This window comes from Spea bombifrons, chromosome 13 (genome assembly GCF_027358695.1).
Source record: "Spea bombifrons isolate aSpeBom1 chromosome 13, aSpeBom1.2.pri, whole genome shotgun sequence".
Classification (NCBI taxonomy): domain Eukaryota; kingdom Metazoa; phylum Chordata; class Amphibia; order Anura; family Pelobatidae; genus Spea; species Spea bombifrons.
In genome coordinates, this window is record NC_071099.1 from 19,886,146 (window position 1) to 19,902,011 (window position 15,866).

The 15,866-nt window shown below is 41.0% G+C and overlaps 1 protein-coding gene across 1 annotated transcript in view; it reads right to left on the reverse strand.

The window, feature by feature from the left end:
• LOC128472013 (inactive phospholipase C-like protein 2) overlaps positions 1 to 15,866 on the reverse strand; it is a 31,664-nt gene that overhangs the window by 1,577 nt on the left and 14,221 nt on the right. The window contains exons 2-5 of the mRNA XM_053454001.1: positions 12,586 to 15,066; positions 10,465 to 10,668; positions 9,298 to 9,373; positions 1,489 to 1,598 (exon numbers count right to left, since the gene is read on the reverse strand). Of these exons, the coding sequence (XP_053309976.1) occupies positions 1,489 to 1,598; positions 9,298 to 9,373; positions 10,465 to 10,668; positions 12,586 to 15,066 (2,871 nt within the window). The remainder of the gene's footprint in view (positions 1 to 1,488; positions 1,599 to 9,297; positions 9,374 to 10,464; positions 10,669 to 12,585; positions 15,067 to 15,866) is intronic.

Genomic DNA, 15,866 nt, shown 5'->3' on the forward strand with positions numbered 1-15,866 from the left:
AGGTTTAAGGCAATAGGGAAACCCAAGGTCACCTTCACCTTGAGACATTTGGTTCCTGTTTTTCCTTAGAACCGTCCCCTGAAACTCTTAAGTTCAAAAACTATATTTATTAAAAACAAAAAGCGCTCTTTGTCATGACGCTGTGGTTTGAGTGACTCCACTCTCTGATCTGCACTCAGTGTATGAATTGTGCATTTCGAGCTGCCCTCAGTCCCAATGACCAGTATTCCAGCCAGTCAGGACTGTCCCAGCAAATTCAAGACCACTGAAGTATAAAGACGTCTGGGACGTGGTCTTCGAAGCTCTTCCTGACCATGCCTAAGCACAGCTCAATGGCAACCATGGACCAATATCTGCCCACAACCCACTACAACCTGTGCATTTACAGCATAGGGCCACCCAGCGGTGCAGTTGTCTGGCATCTTCTGTGGGTATGGACCCTACTTTAACCGTCTGCTTCACAGAAAATCCCTTGACCATGAACACTTACTAGAACGTTGGGTTGCCTGCATAGTCTATAAACTGACTATTTATTTAATTCTATTTCTGATTGTATTTGATCTGCACGTTACGTTTGATGGAAACAGATACGGTCGTTTCTAGTAATACAGCAGTCCCGTTCCGTGTTCTCCCGGCGTGTGCCACCGCGCAAAAATACGCTTTCCTTATGGAAATCCTGTCTGGGCCATTCAAATGAGTCAGAAAACCTCTTAAAGAACGAGTCTGAAAGCTTTGCATGTTTTCAGAATATTAAACATTCTGCTGCAAACAAAGCTCATAGGAAAGCGATTTGCTGCTAACGCTGTTAACGTGCATTCATTTTACGTCATTACTTGGAGGCAAAGCAGCCCAGCTGACAGATTTAATTCATAGCTAAACATCTTATGGCATACATTTCAAACGCTCGCAAATATACATTCTTAAAATGTGCTTGAATGGGAAGTCCTATGGAAATGTAATTGAATGCAGCGTTGTATAAGTGGCCTTACTTTTACACAGTAAACATTATTTTATCTGCAGATACCGACGTCAGCACTATAGACGGCATTGTGACCTTTCTTACTCCCAACGTTAAAACCCATTTCCTAAGTGATTCCGTTATAAAGATGATAACTCGGCAGACTCATTATATAAATGAGAATGTTCATGTATAATAGGCGTATGTGACAATATGTGTATGGGTGTGCGTATGGGTGTGTGTGCGTGTGGGTGTGCGCGTGTGGGTGTGCGCGTGTGGGTGTGCGCGTGTGGGTGTGCGCGTATGGGTGTGCGAGCAAGCGTATGCGGGCTATACATTTGTATTAAACCGGTACCATAGACAAACATAAGATGGCAGCACTGATCTACAGTATATTCCGATATCATGAAACAAACGCCACCAATCGCCCAGTTTGTGTCACTTTCCAAATGTCATTCATGCCAATAACATATATAATATATATAACGTGTGTATATATCATCTGTGTACCACAGATCAGCACAACGTACCTTGAGCACAGTGATGTTCCAGGCAAAGCTTTCCATGGCTTTCTGTAGTTTCCTACCCTTTAACCCTTCTTTGGCACCTATACGGTGGAGATCCTCATGGAAACCCATTCCTAAGAAAGACAAACAACCAAAAAATTACTTTTATTACTTCGAGCAGCAATGGCGGCCACCTGTACTGCACCCAGCAATAAACCCTTCCATGCCACCGGTATCCTAAAAGGTAGCCTGAATGAACGGAACGCAGAAGGTTTAGTATTCCTGCAGCGCGTTTCCATCAGAGTTTGGAGGGACTTCATTTTGGTATTTAAAAAAAAAGAACAGTCAAGCCGTAAATATGGCATCGTTGTTTTTTTAATATACCGAGAAAGGGCTAAGAACTTACATTTATTAGAAACTATTTGGGTGCTTAAAGCGATGGGAAAGAACTGGAAGCACCGGACAACTTAGATTTAGCCAAAGGATTTTTTCTATGTTCAGGTGATCTTATGATAATATCATTAATATAGTTAAACTTTTCCAAGATGTGGTTACCTGCAAATTACAAACACTTTGTAACCATAAAAATATGAAGAACTGAAATATAAATGTTCCCAAAAAACATAATGCACAGAATACTTTAAAAAAGAGAACAGAGAATATGATAAAATTAAACAAATTAGTAAAAAAACAGGGAAATTTGCTATTTGATGAGCGGTATATGTTTTTATGACAATAAAGTAAAATGCACACAACCTGCATATAAAATCAAGCCAAAAGATCTAACAGAATCAAAGATTTTACAGCAGGCAGGCAAATAGCAGACGAGATAGAACAAGTGGTTCAGATACTGCAGACAGATGGCCCGAAAGAAAGCACTTACTCGGCACAGCGGCGTTTATTAAAAGGCATTTCCAGCCCCATTCGACTGAACTAAAAAAAAACATGAAAACCGTACCGTAGCGCTAGGCGCTGAGCCAAGCCTGCTAGCCGAAGAACCTTTATTTCTGCAGCATTACTATTACAGAACAATGGACCAGGAACTGAAACAAAAGCATTGGGCCTGTAGAAGTGACGTGGACCTCTTCTAAATCTAGACGGAGGTTTGTGATTAACCGGTGGAAGCAGCGGGGCGGCCGTCAGATTCGTATCTCTTTGATCGAAAGGATTGTAACATTAGAACAACTCGCTCATAGCGCTCTGCTCTAGCATCGCTTAACATGAGTGGAGGGGTCCTTTTTTCCCATAATACAACTTTGTTTGTTATTCCATTCGAAGACGAGACTTCGGAGGTCCCAAAAATGTAAAGGACTTTTGATCATTTCTATAGTGTCTCAATAAAAGGTATCACTTTGGACTAAAGGCTATCATCTCTTAAGCCATATATCCAATATCCATTCTCTTTGTATGGAACACTTCTATTGCTCACAAAGGACGTTCTACCAAAACGTTCTCCCCGTATGCCAATGTTATCAACATCCACGATATTATCTATCCCGTCTCTGTAACTACCGGTATTTCAATATCAACATCAGCAGAAGACTGCAGATCCTTTTCCTTCTGATTATCGAAGAGCATGAAGGATCAGGAAAACTTTAACCAATAATAAAAAATGTATAGATAAAAAAAACATTTGGGCATCAACATTCTTCCTAGTGCAGACAGGTCAAGAATTCCCTGAAATGTTGAGTTTGTGCTGTTTTTCACATCAGTAACATCTCCAGGTAGAATGCATAATATGTTTACAGTAAGTAAAGCTGAAAGCGCCATTGAGTAGTATTCAGATTTAAACATAGTGAGACTATTAAGCTTAGATGTCCGATTGACCTTGGGATTTAGTGGAATGCGTGACATTTTGGGCAACAAGGTAGCTTCTATGGGGGAGTTGTCCACCGACTCGGACCAAACACTGTTCCATTGAATGTCTTCCCAATACTGGCAAACAGGGGACTGACGGGTTCTGTAGATTAAAAAAGCAAATCACTTGCAGAAAAATGTTATCAAGCCCAGAAGCAGTCCGGTGCATGTTACCAAAAATCAAAATAAGATATTCGTTTGCATTAGAAACCCATGTTTGTGAATATCCAAGGGATCAGGTATCCGAACGTCACAGGATTTGGGAAAGTATCTGTCCTCATTGAGTTATTTCTCACCTTTTTGTTTAGTTGCTGTCCCTGCCTCGTGACGGCTAAAGTAGCCTTTAGTAGCGTTTGTAAAGTGGGGTGAGGCACCCTTATTGCCAACCCCTCTGCACCCTTATTGCCGAGCGCTGGGATTGGACGTCATACGTCAGCGCTCGTGGCACAGTCCTCCATACTGGTAGTGGACACCTTGAGGAGATCAGGGATCTCCCTCTCAACCGGTCCGTTGAACAATGGTGCTACAGGGAGCCAATTTGGTTAAGATTATACCTAAAAGAAATATTCCCCGTTCCCTACACAGATCAGCACTGAATGCCACTTCCCCATGTCTTTAAGAGAGATGTGAGACCTGTGCATTTATATATACACTACAGATGTGATTCTACATAATCTACTACAGATCTACTACATAATCTACTATATAATCTACTATATAATCTACTACATAATCTACTACAGATCTACAACATAATCTACTACAGATCTACTACATAATCTACTACAAAATCTACTACAGATCTACTACATAATCTACTACAGATCTACTACATAATCTACTACAGATCTACAACATAATCTACTACAGATCTACAACATAATCTACTACAGATCTACAACATAATCTACTACAGATCTACATCATAATCTACAGATCTACTACATAATCTACTACAGATCTACTACAGGATCTACTACATAATCTACTACAAAATCTACTACATAATCTACAGATCTACTACATAATCTACTACAGATCTACTACATAAAACCAACGGGACCTTCTCCTACAAATCACCCAGTCTGGTGTATCCCATGTTTCTATCAGTGACTGCATATTACTGTAGAAATGTATGACATATAATACGAGGAAGAGATCTAATTAGTTTGAAGAGCTTGCAATCTAATGTGATTCACTTAGCCGATAAAGGTATCATCTTCACTGTCTGCTGCATGTAAATTCTGTCATCTTTTACAACCCAAAATAGCCCAATATTTTCAAACCTAAAGCGCGTTTAAAAAAAATGTGCATCTAATGTATTAATCCTTGCAGTAAGATATCCTGAACAACCTATCATTAATGACTTTGTGACATCATGAATACAATGTTAATCTGTAACCCATAATAATGATTCATTCACTCGCCTTCGCTGGCACAAAGTACAATAAAATACAGAGGGAAGCGGAGCAATAATACGTCATTATAGTCTCTCCGGCAGTAACTCTGCATTCATTAGGGGCATGGCTGCGCACGTCTGGAGCGCGGTACAAAGCTTTGTATATGTTCATTATCAGTCTAAGGTATTGGCATCTGCACGCTCCCCCCCCCCCAACGCAAAGAGACCGCATCAATCCGCAGGGCAGTACACGGGGTTAAACGTCTCCTTTCCCTGTTTTACGGGAACACAGAATTTCGGTGTAAGTATGATACATGCACACTCTCCACACACGCAGTAATTAGGGTAATCAGGATAATTAGTGACTGGCGGCGAGGAGATATCGCGGCAGAATTGGCAGAAGGAAAGCAAAGACAGAGAGATCTTAACTGTTTACAGACAGTCTATTAAACGATAACGATATTCTAGCAGCCTTCTCTGTCAACGTAAACATGCATATTCACAAAGAGAGAGACGGGACGTGGAGAGAAGCGGAGAAAGAGAGGAAGCGACATCCAGGAAGGAGACAGATAACAAAAAATGAATTTTAGCAACAAGGAAATCGGAAACGGCGCGGCTATTGTGGCTGAAATACGAAAAAAAGGAGGAAAAAACAAAACCGGGGCTTCAAAGCAAAGGGCAGAGCACTGACGCGATCCATGTTCCATTCATGTAGAAGGGTTGGATACGTGCCGCGTATGGGGGTTAGTGGGGACATGGCAGGGGCTCATAGATAAAATACATGTGCTGGTGGGGACAATACAGGGACTGGTGGGGGCATGACAGGTGCTGTTGGCAGAGGCTTGGGGATTTATGTTGGGGGCTGGTAAGGACAATACAGGGGCTGATGGGGACAGTAGAGGGCTTGACAGGGCATGACATGGGTTGGGAGACATGGCAAGGGCTGGTGGAGATATGGCAGGGGTTGGTAAGGAGTTGGCATAGCCTTGGGGAACATGAAGAGACATGACAGGGGCTGGTGGGGCAATGCAGGGGTTAGTGTAAGGTGGAAGAGACATAATATGGAGGTTGGTTTTGGTAAAAGGGGACATGATATGGAAGTTGGAGCATGTGACTCAGTGAAAGGAATATGGAGGTTGGCATAGATTAGGTCTATACGTCTGCGGAGTGGCGGATTGGATTAGTGCGGTGCCGTTCTGGGCCAGTGGCCTGTGTTTATTTATTGTATGTTCGTGAGGATAGCTGTGTTAGTTCAGAGACAGCCATTTTAGGACAGAAATTAAATTAGGATTCCTGGCTACAATTTTACATAAGAATTCCTACATTTATTAATAGCTCGCTGTCATAACCAGGGACATTTCTGCTGTCTTGCTGTCTATTACAAGCTTTTTGGGTGCTTGCGTGAGATACTAAAACATTAGAATGAATGCGTGTAGCATTTAGCCAGGTAGGCACGCTAAGCTCATTACTTCAGGTTTTTCAGGAATATGCATATCGCTTTTATTGCTTTGTGTTAATAAATACTCAGGGGCTTTAGATAATGTACTCCATTTTCCAGAATAGCAACAATATAACGGAGAACCTTCATCTACAATGCTTTATTTGCGTAGTAATCGCAAAAAGATTAGACCAGATGCATGACCATCAAATCCCATGTCGCAAAACAAGGGTAGCGGCAGCCCTCTGGTTCAGTTGGCACAGAAAGCTGGCACCCGGCACACTGCGTTAATGCTCTGTCAGTGGAAAGTGATGTTAATAAGATGTAAATGGCTGAGCCATGGTATTACGAGGAGCTTTGGGGCTGGGATCGCTTCATTATGCTAAGGAATGGTCCCAGCGTGGTGAATCTGGAGCCGACGTTGCAGTCTCGGTACGCATATAGTTTTCCATAGCGTCTGCCTGTGAGATTATACCCTCCATGTCGCCTATCATTCACGGGAAACACATTGACGATTATTTCCAGTACATGCAGTCGAGAATTCTGATTTGCACAGAAAGAGTTAAATCTATGGTTGTCATAATTTATTACAGGAATACACACAATGTAAAAGCCTTGCTTATTCTATATAGTTGAAGAATCCATGTTCCTGCACATATGGACCTCATTGTGCATACGTTAGGACTTTGTTTAGAAGGAAGCGGACGGGACAATTAAGCCCGGACGGAACGCTTTGTATTTCGTTAGCCCCCCAAGGCAAGTATTATACTTTGAAGCACCCAGCCCAAGAACAAGACAGTTTACTAAAACTCTAGTTAACCAATTGTCACGGGGCATCTATTTCTTTACGTTAGGCGTTATTTTAATGTGGAAGGGGTGCTTGGGAGAGGGGATGATAGTTTTTTCAGCTGAAACTGTAATTTACCCCAACTCCTTTTAGATTGTAAGCTGGTTTGAGCAGGGTCGTCCTTACCTTTTGTTTCTGTATGTCCAAATTGTTAAGTGATGCACTACTTGTTACATCGTTTCTTACCCATTGTACAGCACTGTAGTATATAGTGGCGCTATATAAATCAATAAATAATGATAAAGTTGGAATAATATTCCAACTTTCTGCATCTGACCAGCAACTATCAGGCAGCAGGCAAACGTTTCATCCTCAAAGTTGAGGTCTTAGAAGCAGGATCTGAACGACTTTGACAAAGGCCAAATGATGGGGAGACGACTGGGTCAGATCATCTCCAAAACTGCAGCTCTTGTGGGGTAAGTCTGCAGTGGTCAGTACCTATCAAAAGTGGTCCAATGAATAAAAGCAATAGGGTCATGGGCAGCCAAGGCTCATTGATGCACGTGGGGGGCAAAGGCTGGCCGGTGTGGTCAATTCCAACAGACGAGGTACTGTTGCTGAAATTGCCGAAAAAGTTAATGCTGGAGCAATGGAAGAACGTGGTCTGATGAAACACATGGCACCAGGATGCATCCATGGAGGTCCCACCTCGCAACCGGTGACGTACCTGGTACTTCCTGGTTGGGTGTCACCCACAGACCGGGGCGTACCAGGTACGTCATCGATGATGCGCGATCCAGTATTTGTGCAGGAAACAATGCTGCTTCCTATGGGGCGATGTAAAGCATCACAGCAGGTAGGAGAGGCATCTGTTGAGAGTTTGCAAACAGACTTAAAATATACTACGCACAAATAGAATAACCCAGAACCAACAGATTTGTTTCCGTAACAACAGACAGATGATCCTCCTGCTAATTTATATCGGCTGCATCCGTTCCTCAATCAGCTTATCGCTTGTCCCCACCTGCATCTGAGGTCCCCTCTATAGGAATAAATGTCCTACTCACATATTAGGCGTTCCGTTCTCACATCTCCGGGTTTCTGCCATGCATTCCCTTACTACAGAGAGTTGATTACTAAAAGTTTGTTCTTTGAGATTTGTGTGGATGTAGCCCAGGATCCTACTAAATACTTCCCGGAGAGATAAATGTTTTGTTTTTATTTCATCAGTGGCAGAAATTAATAGGTGAATTTGATTGCTTTCGCAAAACAATAGCCCTGTATTCCCTACTCATTTCGCTTTCTAGAAAGATAGTCTGCAGGAGTAACCACTGGTATCCAGAAATGCTGCAGACATGATAAGCAACATCTCGTGACCCTGTGTTATCTGCAACATAACAAAACCGCATCACATGGACTCGTTTCATTTGTATTCCCCGTACCTACAAACACTACTAGATTGCAATCTCACTCGGTCTGGAGCTCAGTGTGAAGCAGGGTTATTAGCGAATGGAAATCTTAAAGAGGAACTCGCTGCTGTTTTTTCCAAGTGACTTCTAAAAGGGTGACACTGACATGCACATCATTTGTAAAACAAGACAAAGGAACGTTCCTGCGTTCCCGATGCCACACGGCACAGGATTAATGGTCTCTGACGTGATTCTGAGAGCCGCTCTTCTAGGTCTCTGCTGCTCTTGTGAACAAAAGTCTTTTGTACCCGCAGTTTTCAACCAGGACTCCCAAATATCCCAGATTTGTCAGGTTCTACTCGCCACGGCCGTAGAGAATGTGATAAAGTGTATATTTTTAATTATTTATTTAAAATCTCTCTCATTATGAGATATTGCTAACCTTTAGAAAACAAAGAATTCTAGTGTATTTGTTGTTAAAAAAAAAGGTCTTAGATCCAAAACAAATCTAGAACGCTTTGTTACCAAAAAAGGTAAATGTTACATATTTGCAAATTTCAATTAAGAAGCTTGAAACCGCTGCTTAACTTCATTAAGGCCAACATGCCTCGAGCTAAACATCCAGTTCTAAAGCGATATGTATTTATACTTCGGGGCAATTTCACCCCGGGTAACCAGTAATACCCCCCCCCTCCGCCTGGCACTCAGCAGTTTCTAAGATCTAAATTCTTGATTAGTGTTAATAGTATTGACATTCAATCTGTAGCAATTAACCACACGGTGACATCCCTCCCGAACCGAAGCGGAAATTACTTTACTAGAGAGCTCTTTAGTTCTTTGATTAAAATATATCTTTTGAACAGAAATTTGGAGCGCAGTACAGCAGTAATTTGCACCCCGCATAACGCGATATGTAAAATCTACGGAACTTTAAGTCACTTACCTGCTTTTTGTACCTGAATGATTTTACTGTAAACAACATCTGAAGTCTCTATTAGAGTACGACTTGCTTGTATGAACTAGAAAGTAAAGAAGATATATACCTGGTCAGACATTGTACCATCTACTAAAAAATCTTCTTTCAATAACCACAAGTTTGATTATCTGACATAGAGTGGGATCCAAGCACTATCTGTATTCAGGGCAGAATCATTATAAAGGACAGAATACGCCAGGTCATGCAGGACACGATGCTTACAAACTCCTATTACAGCGGAAATATAACATTTATAAATGTCTGTAGAAGCAGAGCCCATAAGAGGTGTATTTACATTTTATTTGTTCATTAAGAACCTTTCTAAATGCTTTATCCTGTATCATACATATAGGAAGTTTAATATATATATATATAATGTTGTTCCCAGGTGGTGCATAGGTAATGCATGTACATCTTTTGACATGACAGAATCTCTAGATCCATTCCAAGAAACAAGACCGAAACTTTTCAAATTCCTGAAACCTTAGAATTAAATATCGTAGATGGCGAGAAGGTCCCTCGCTGGGTGCAGAAAGACATTATATGCACGGACCAGAGGGTTATGTCTAGGGGAAGGCTTCTAGAGAGTAGCTTATAGTGAATACACTATAAATACACCCCATCGGATGGTAAGCTTCCCTATCTACCGGTTATATTTTCCCATATTGCTGCACCTCGAAATACAGGACTTTTCCCAACCAGCTCGGGAAGCAACTGGTAATAATGTTTGCAACGGATAACAAAATAACTGGTAACAGAATAACTGGTAACAAAATAACTGGTAACAAAATAACTGGTAACAAAGAAAGATAGAATTTGACAGTAGATAAGAACCATTAGGCCCATCTAGTCTGATGTAAAGACTCAGACCTTAATCAGTCTTTGGACTTAGATTCAGGATAGCTTTATGTCTGTCTACACAAAATACACAAACCATGTCATCATGTCATCATTTGTAACGAAATCAAGCAGATTATTTAATTGGACAGAATTGAAATAAGCATGGGGTAAGCACAAGGCTTTCCTGACAAGACCAAAAAGGTCCTTGATTTGCTAATTAAAGTCATCATCTGGTTACCCTATTAATGCAGTTATAAGTTTATCGCATACATAACCCAAGCCGCACTCACTTACCGCCTCATATGAGATAAGAACCTTCTTGAGGAGCTCAGGTACAGGACCCTGTGCCTCCAGCGATGGGTACTGAGAGCGGAGGTTGAGAGTCACTGTAAGAGGACTATCGCTGTTCAGCAGCCAGGCCGACAACGTAAGAATGCATTGTTTCATGTTAGCTGCTGGGGTGAGGCCAACCAGCTCCTTGAAAGACACCAGAGCATTCTGTGAACAGAGGAGAGTAAAAAGACCATAACTATCCACAAAGCTAATGTTTTACAACAAATAATTAAACAAAATCTTAATGTTGTAACCATTGTACCAACTGAAAAATTGTTTTACTTTCAATGCATCCCCTGACTAATCAATTAATTGCAGGGCTTCTATCAAACGTTTCTGATAGATATGATGGCAAATATTTAACCTGGACAACATTCATAATAGAAGAAAACCTAAACCTAAAGATTTTCTAATGTAATTGGTTTGCGTATTAGTAATTTTATACTGCTGAGCACAGCGACACGCGGTATGAAACATAGGTGGTCCTATAATAGAACATGAAGCAGCTTTGAAACCACTAATGATCGGGCCAACAGTTATTGTTTGAAATATGAACATATAAAAACTCTTAGGGTTTCACCCATTAATATTCTGAAATAATTGATTATACCCTGAGCATTTCACCTGCCGTGGTAGAATGGAGGTGGTATAACTGGAAATGTTGACAAGCGATAGGTTTCATAATGACCCATAAGACCCATTCCGTTGCCACCTGCCATTATGCCATTATGAAAAAATCTCTGAGATGGGCTATTAAAAGGCTAGTTATTTGATATATAATTTAATCCATCCATAGTGTTAGTGTTGACCTATTGAAGAGATTTGCGCCTAAATACTTTTTGCTCCTCAAAAATCCCACGAAGCTTCCCCTGGTTACTACCAGTTATTACCTGTACAAAGAACAATGGGTTCCAATGTCAGCTGAAAAAACATGGATACTTAGCAATTTGCTTATTTCCAGCAAGGAAAGGAGAGTTCTACATCTACCTAATAATATAATATAATATAATATATATAATCAGCTGTATTGGATACCATTTGATCTATAAAGCTCCATTCTTACTGGTAGAGTACGGTTTGAATAAAATCAAATTTGAACATTGTGCTTTTGGATATTAAACTAAGTGGGCGCCTTGTAGAGGTTAAACTGATAATGTATGCATGTATAGGATAGGCATAAAGCGATCCTACATACAAGACCAACGGGCCAAATGGTTCCTTTGCGCCTCCACGTTATGTTACTAGATTTGTGTAAAACCAGATAAACTGCTCCCACTAAATCGTGGAGGAGACTGACATACAATCCTCTTTCATATAGGAACTCCTAGTATCTTTACATTCTCAATCCAAATAAAAGTTATTTGCATGCGTTTATCTCACATAGAGACTTTGAGGAAACAAAAGTTAATGAGTAAAAAAGTAAGTAGTGGAATTCATCGCTAAACGACGGTTTCATACAAATGATTAAATACAAAAATCAGTTATGGATTATGTCGTAATATTTTAAAGGATAATGAGGCTGGCTCCCCTTTAATATCCCTAATTAATGCAAATAAAAATCCTCTGACAAATGCATTGCGCGGCATCAGTCAACAAGATTAACACGGGGTGCTGTGATGCGGGTAGAAGAAGTTGGTTCGCTGCTACAGAAGAGGTTACCTCAGGACAGACTTGGATTTCGGCAGCAGAATGATCCTGAGTTAGCATGTTCTAATTACAGAGCAGGGTTTCAGTAACGCTGTATTAAACTCATAGAGGGCACAGCAAGATTTTAATACTCGCTCGGCTTATGTTTAATTAAAAGGCTGGGGGGAGAGTGAGAAAAGGAAGTCACAATGACCAAATAAAATGGTGTAATAAAGAATATTTCATAGAGAATAAAAATGTTGCCTTTAGAATTTGCCTCTGGCAAATATGAAAGTCAAAGCCCAATTTGTTACTAGTTAATAATCGCTCTGTTTGGTAGAGCCATTCGTGCTGTTAGTTAGGAAGCGTCTCCCTTGACCCCCGAGGTGACGCGTTTATGAGCATGACGAAGGATGCGGAGAAATAAAAACGTAGACGTATGCAAAACAAATTTACCTGTACGTTTTCACGGAGATCAGTGGCCTCTCGTAAAGATTGCGTAGCTGTCCTAAATACTTCATCAATAGCTTTTATTCCTGTTGTCCTGGTGGATGTGTATTCACGAACCTTCTTCCCCTTGCGTACAGAAAGCCCTCTCTTGTGTGCCTTCCCTCCACCGCGCCGGTTGGTGATGGCAATGTGGACAAATAACGTAGTGTTCTGCATGTACTCCCCGGTCAGAGACTGTAAGGGAACATGTCTGAAACCAGTCTGTAAGCACTCGAAAGGGATTGTATACTGGGCTATAAACTCATCTCCAATGTAGTCATCATCTAGAACTACAAATCGCAAGATGGCTAACTCTGGAAGATTAATGTGGAACTCAAAACTCTCATCGAATATTGGATTGTCTCCATTTTGCATCACTGTCTTTGTCCTGTGCTCTGCACAGTCTGCAGGAATACCGTGTATCTCCACATACACATACGGCTCTACCACATCTCCCTTGGCACCGGAACCTTTTGGTTTGGGAAGGTTCTGTCCACTGATTATCTTGATGTGAAGTAACTGAGCTGAGACCCCTGGTAAAGAATCCTTAGCATTGGCACTGAAATAAGATACCTCTTCTCTCATGATTGACGGACGAAGAACATAGCCAGAGTTACCATTTTGTCGAAACCATCCCGTATTCAGGTCCATCATGAGACCAGGAGTCTCATAGTTCATGGCCACAATTTGACAGCCACACTTCCAGAAATCCTGGGGATTCATATTGCTTGCATCTATCCTCATAGAGCTTGGGTACACCCTAGAAAGGAACCTCTTGTTATACCTTACAAACTCTTCAGGGAGTTCATTAGCAAAGCGACTGGCAGTCACCTCATTGAAGGAGCATACTTGCCAGTACTTCTGGCTTCTCCTGGATGTTTCAAAGTCCTTAAACTTTGCAGACTGGCATAAGTTTACCTGATCAGAGAGCTCTCTGCAGAGACGCAGTTTTCTGTGCCCGGATCCATTAAGATGTTCTCTGTCATCATGTCCGAGTCTTCTAGCTATCTCCATACCTTCATCTTCATCTGTAACATCACCCTCAGAATCAGAGTTATCTGGAGGTAGCTTCTTCCCTTTTATGAGAATCTTGCCTTTGAGTTGTTCTGGGGAAGGCAAGTAATTTTGTTCATAGCAAGGTGGGTCCTTGTAAAGTTTGTCCCCTAGAATCTTTTTTAAGCACTGAACCATAAGACGCTGCTGTCTGACAGAACAGTGAACTACCAGGCAAAGGATCAAAGGGTACTCGGATGCCTCAAATGCATATTTGTCTATGACACTAATGACGCTTCGAAAAGATACTTGTGATACAACAGATAGTCCAAGGTAGATAAGGGGTTCATTATCAGGACCATCCCACACGACAAGCTCTATGCTCCGACATCCCATCCTTAATGCGTGGATGTACCCACTAATGTCTGATGTACCCCAATAATGGTCCTCAAACTGACATGCACTGTGAGCAGAATTAATATAATAGTGAGATAATGGCTTTGTCATGTCCTGGCACACCATTTTATGGTGAGGGTCAAAGACGTGACAGTCAGATGACAGGAGATAACGGGTGAAACCATCAATGGTAAGGTAGCCTTTATCTCTACCTTCCTTAGAGGGTTCATACTTATTAATTATTTCAAAGGAAGTGTTCTCGTTGACCTCTTCCATACCTTGTTCTACTTCCATGAATATCATGAGGTCTTTTAAGTCCAAGTACTCTTTATTGCTAGAAAATTGCACTAGAAGAAAGAAAACTTCAGGCCTGGTGCAAAGTTCACAGTAGGCTTCCACAAACACATCACAAGTAATATGATTTCCATACTTGTCGCTGACTTTCTGAAGTTCCTTAAACTTCAACTCAACAGTTGAGGTCTTCATTCCAGGATTGAGTCCCTTGATGAGCTGGATGGCCCTGGACAATGGGATCTGCCCTTCCCTGTCCATATCTGCAATCTCAAATAAAGACACAATCCAGAGTGTTCTTAAACTCGTCTGATTGGCCCCTGGCACAGCCGGAGTGTGCTTTCCATAAGATACAAGGTACCTAAGCCCCATAACCCAAGTATTAACAATATCTGCTGAACTGGCAACAAGATCCAATGACTCATAATTCTCTCCATAAATAATGGAGAATGCGCATTCCTCTGGGAACTGGTCAGATAGCCCATTACTTCGCAAGACTGGAGTCTTCTTTCCTACACGTACTTCACGGATGGATTTAATCTCTAACTTGGCTTTTTCTGAATCTTTTTTTGAAGGTTCCCACCGAAGAAATCTCATATCAAGGTCCAGGAGGAAGAAGCGATTGTACATCCTGGAATTGGACCGTACTTTCTTCATCTCACATCCTTCCATCATAAAAGAGATGCAAGCGGCTGTGCTGTTAATCTTTCTGTCGTTTGGCATTGTGCTAAAGGACACAGTTTTCTTTTGCTTCTGCCTGGAACCATCCTGAAAATGATTAAAAGAAAGAACAGGTCAAGAACCAATAACAAAAATCAAGACAACAGATCAATGTGCTTGATAAAATACGCAATGTTTACTCAAAGGAATTATAAAGCAAATGCTGGCTTTCACAAGCAATGATGTATGCCAGCAATTAACTACAAAAGAGTTTTATTTTTTTTTTTTTTTAAATGTAATTAGCAAATTAAATGCTGGCTCTCAAAAACAGGATTTAGGAGCTCTGGTGTATTCCTCACCTATTTTAATAGAGCGATCTTCAGAAATTTTGCTTTTTTGGATGAAGTAATATCTTAGGCACCCTACAATTAAACGTGTGATGGTAGCACTCTGTAGAGTAAAACTGATTGGCTGGTAAATGTATGCAGTAAATCAATGCAACTTTAGTCTAATCCTGTTCCTTAACGTAGATGCAGGGAAGATGACAAGGCGACTTGGCCATACCTCTTCAATCTACTGGAGCTACAACAGTTTGGTCCTTACTTTTCTATTTGCAACATTCATAAATCACTTAAGGTCTTTGTTACAACGAATTATCTCAATTCTATTCTCTTTGACCTGGGGGAAAGTACGAGACTGGGGTGTCCCACTTCTACTCTGCTGTTTAATGTTGTGCTGGACCCACACAATCCACAATCATTAGATCATCACTAGACAATAATGACCTTGAAAGGACTATAAAATACATTCACACCAAGAACACAACGTGCAATTTAAGAGAAAATAACAAAAAAAAAAAGTGAAATAAAGAAAATACAAAATATGGCCTAGATGCAACTGAACAACTG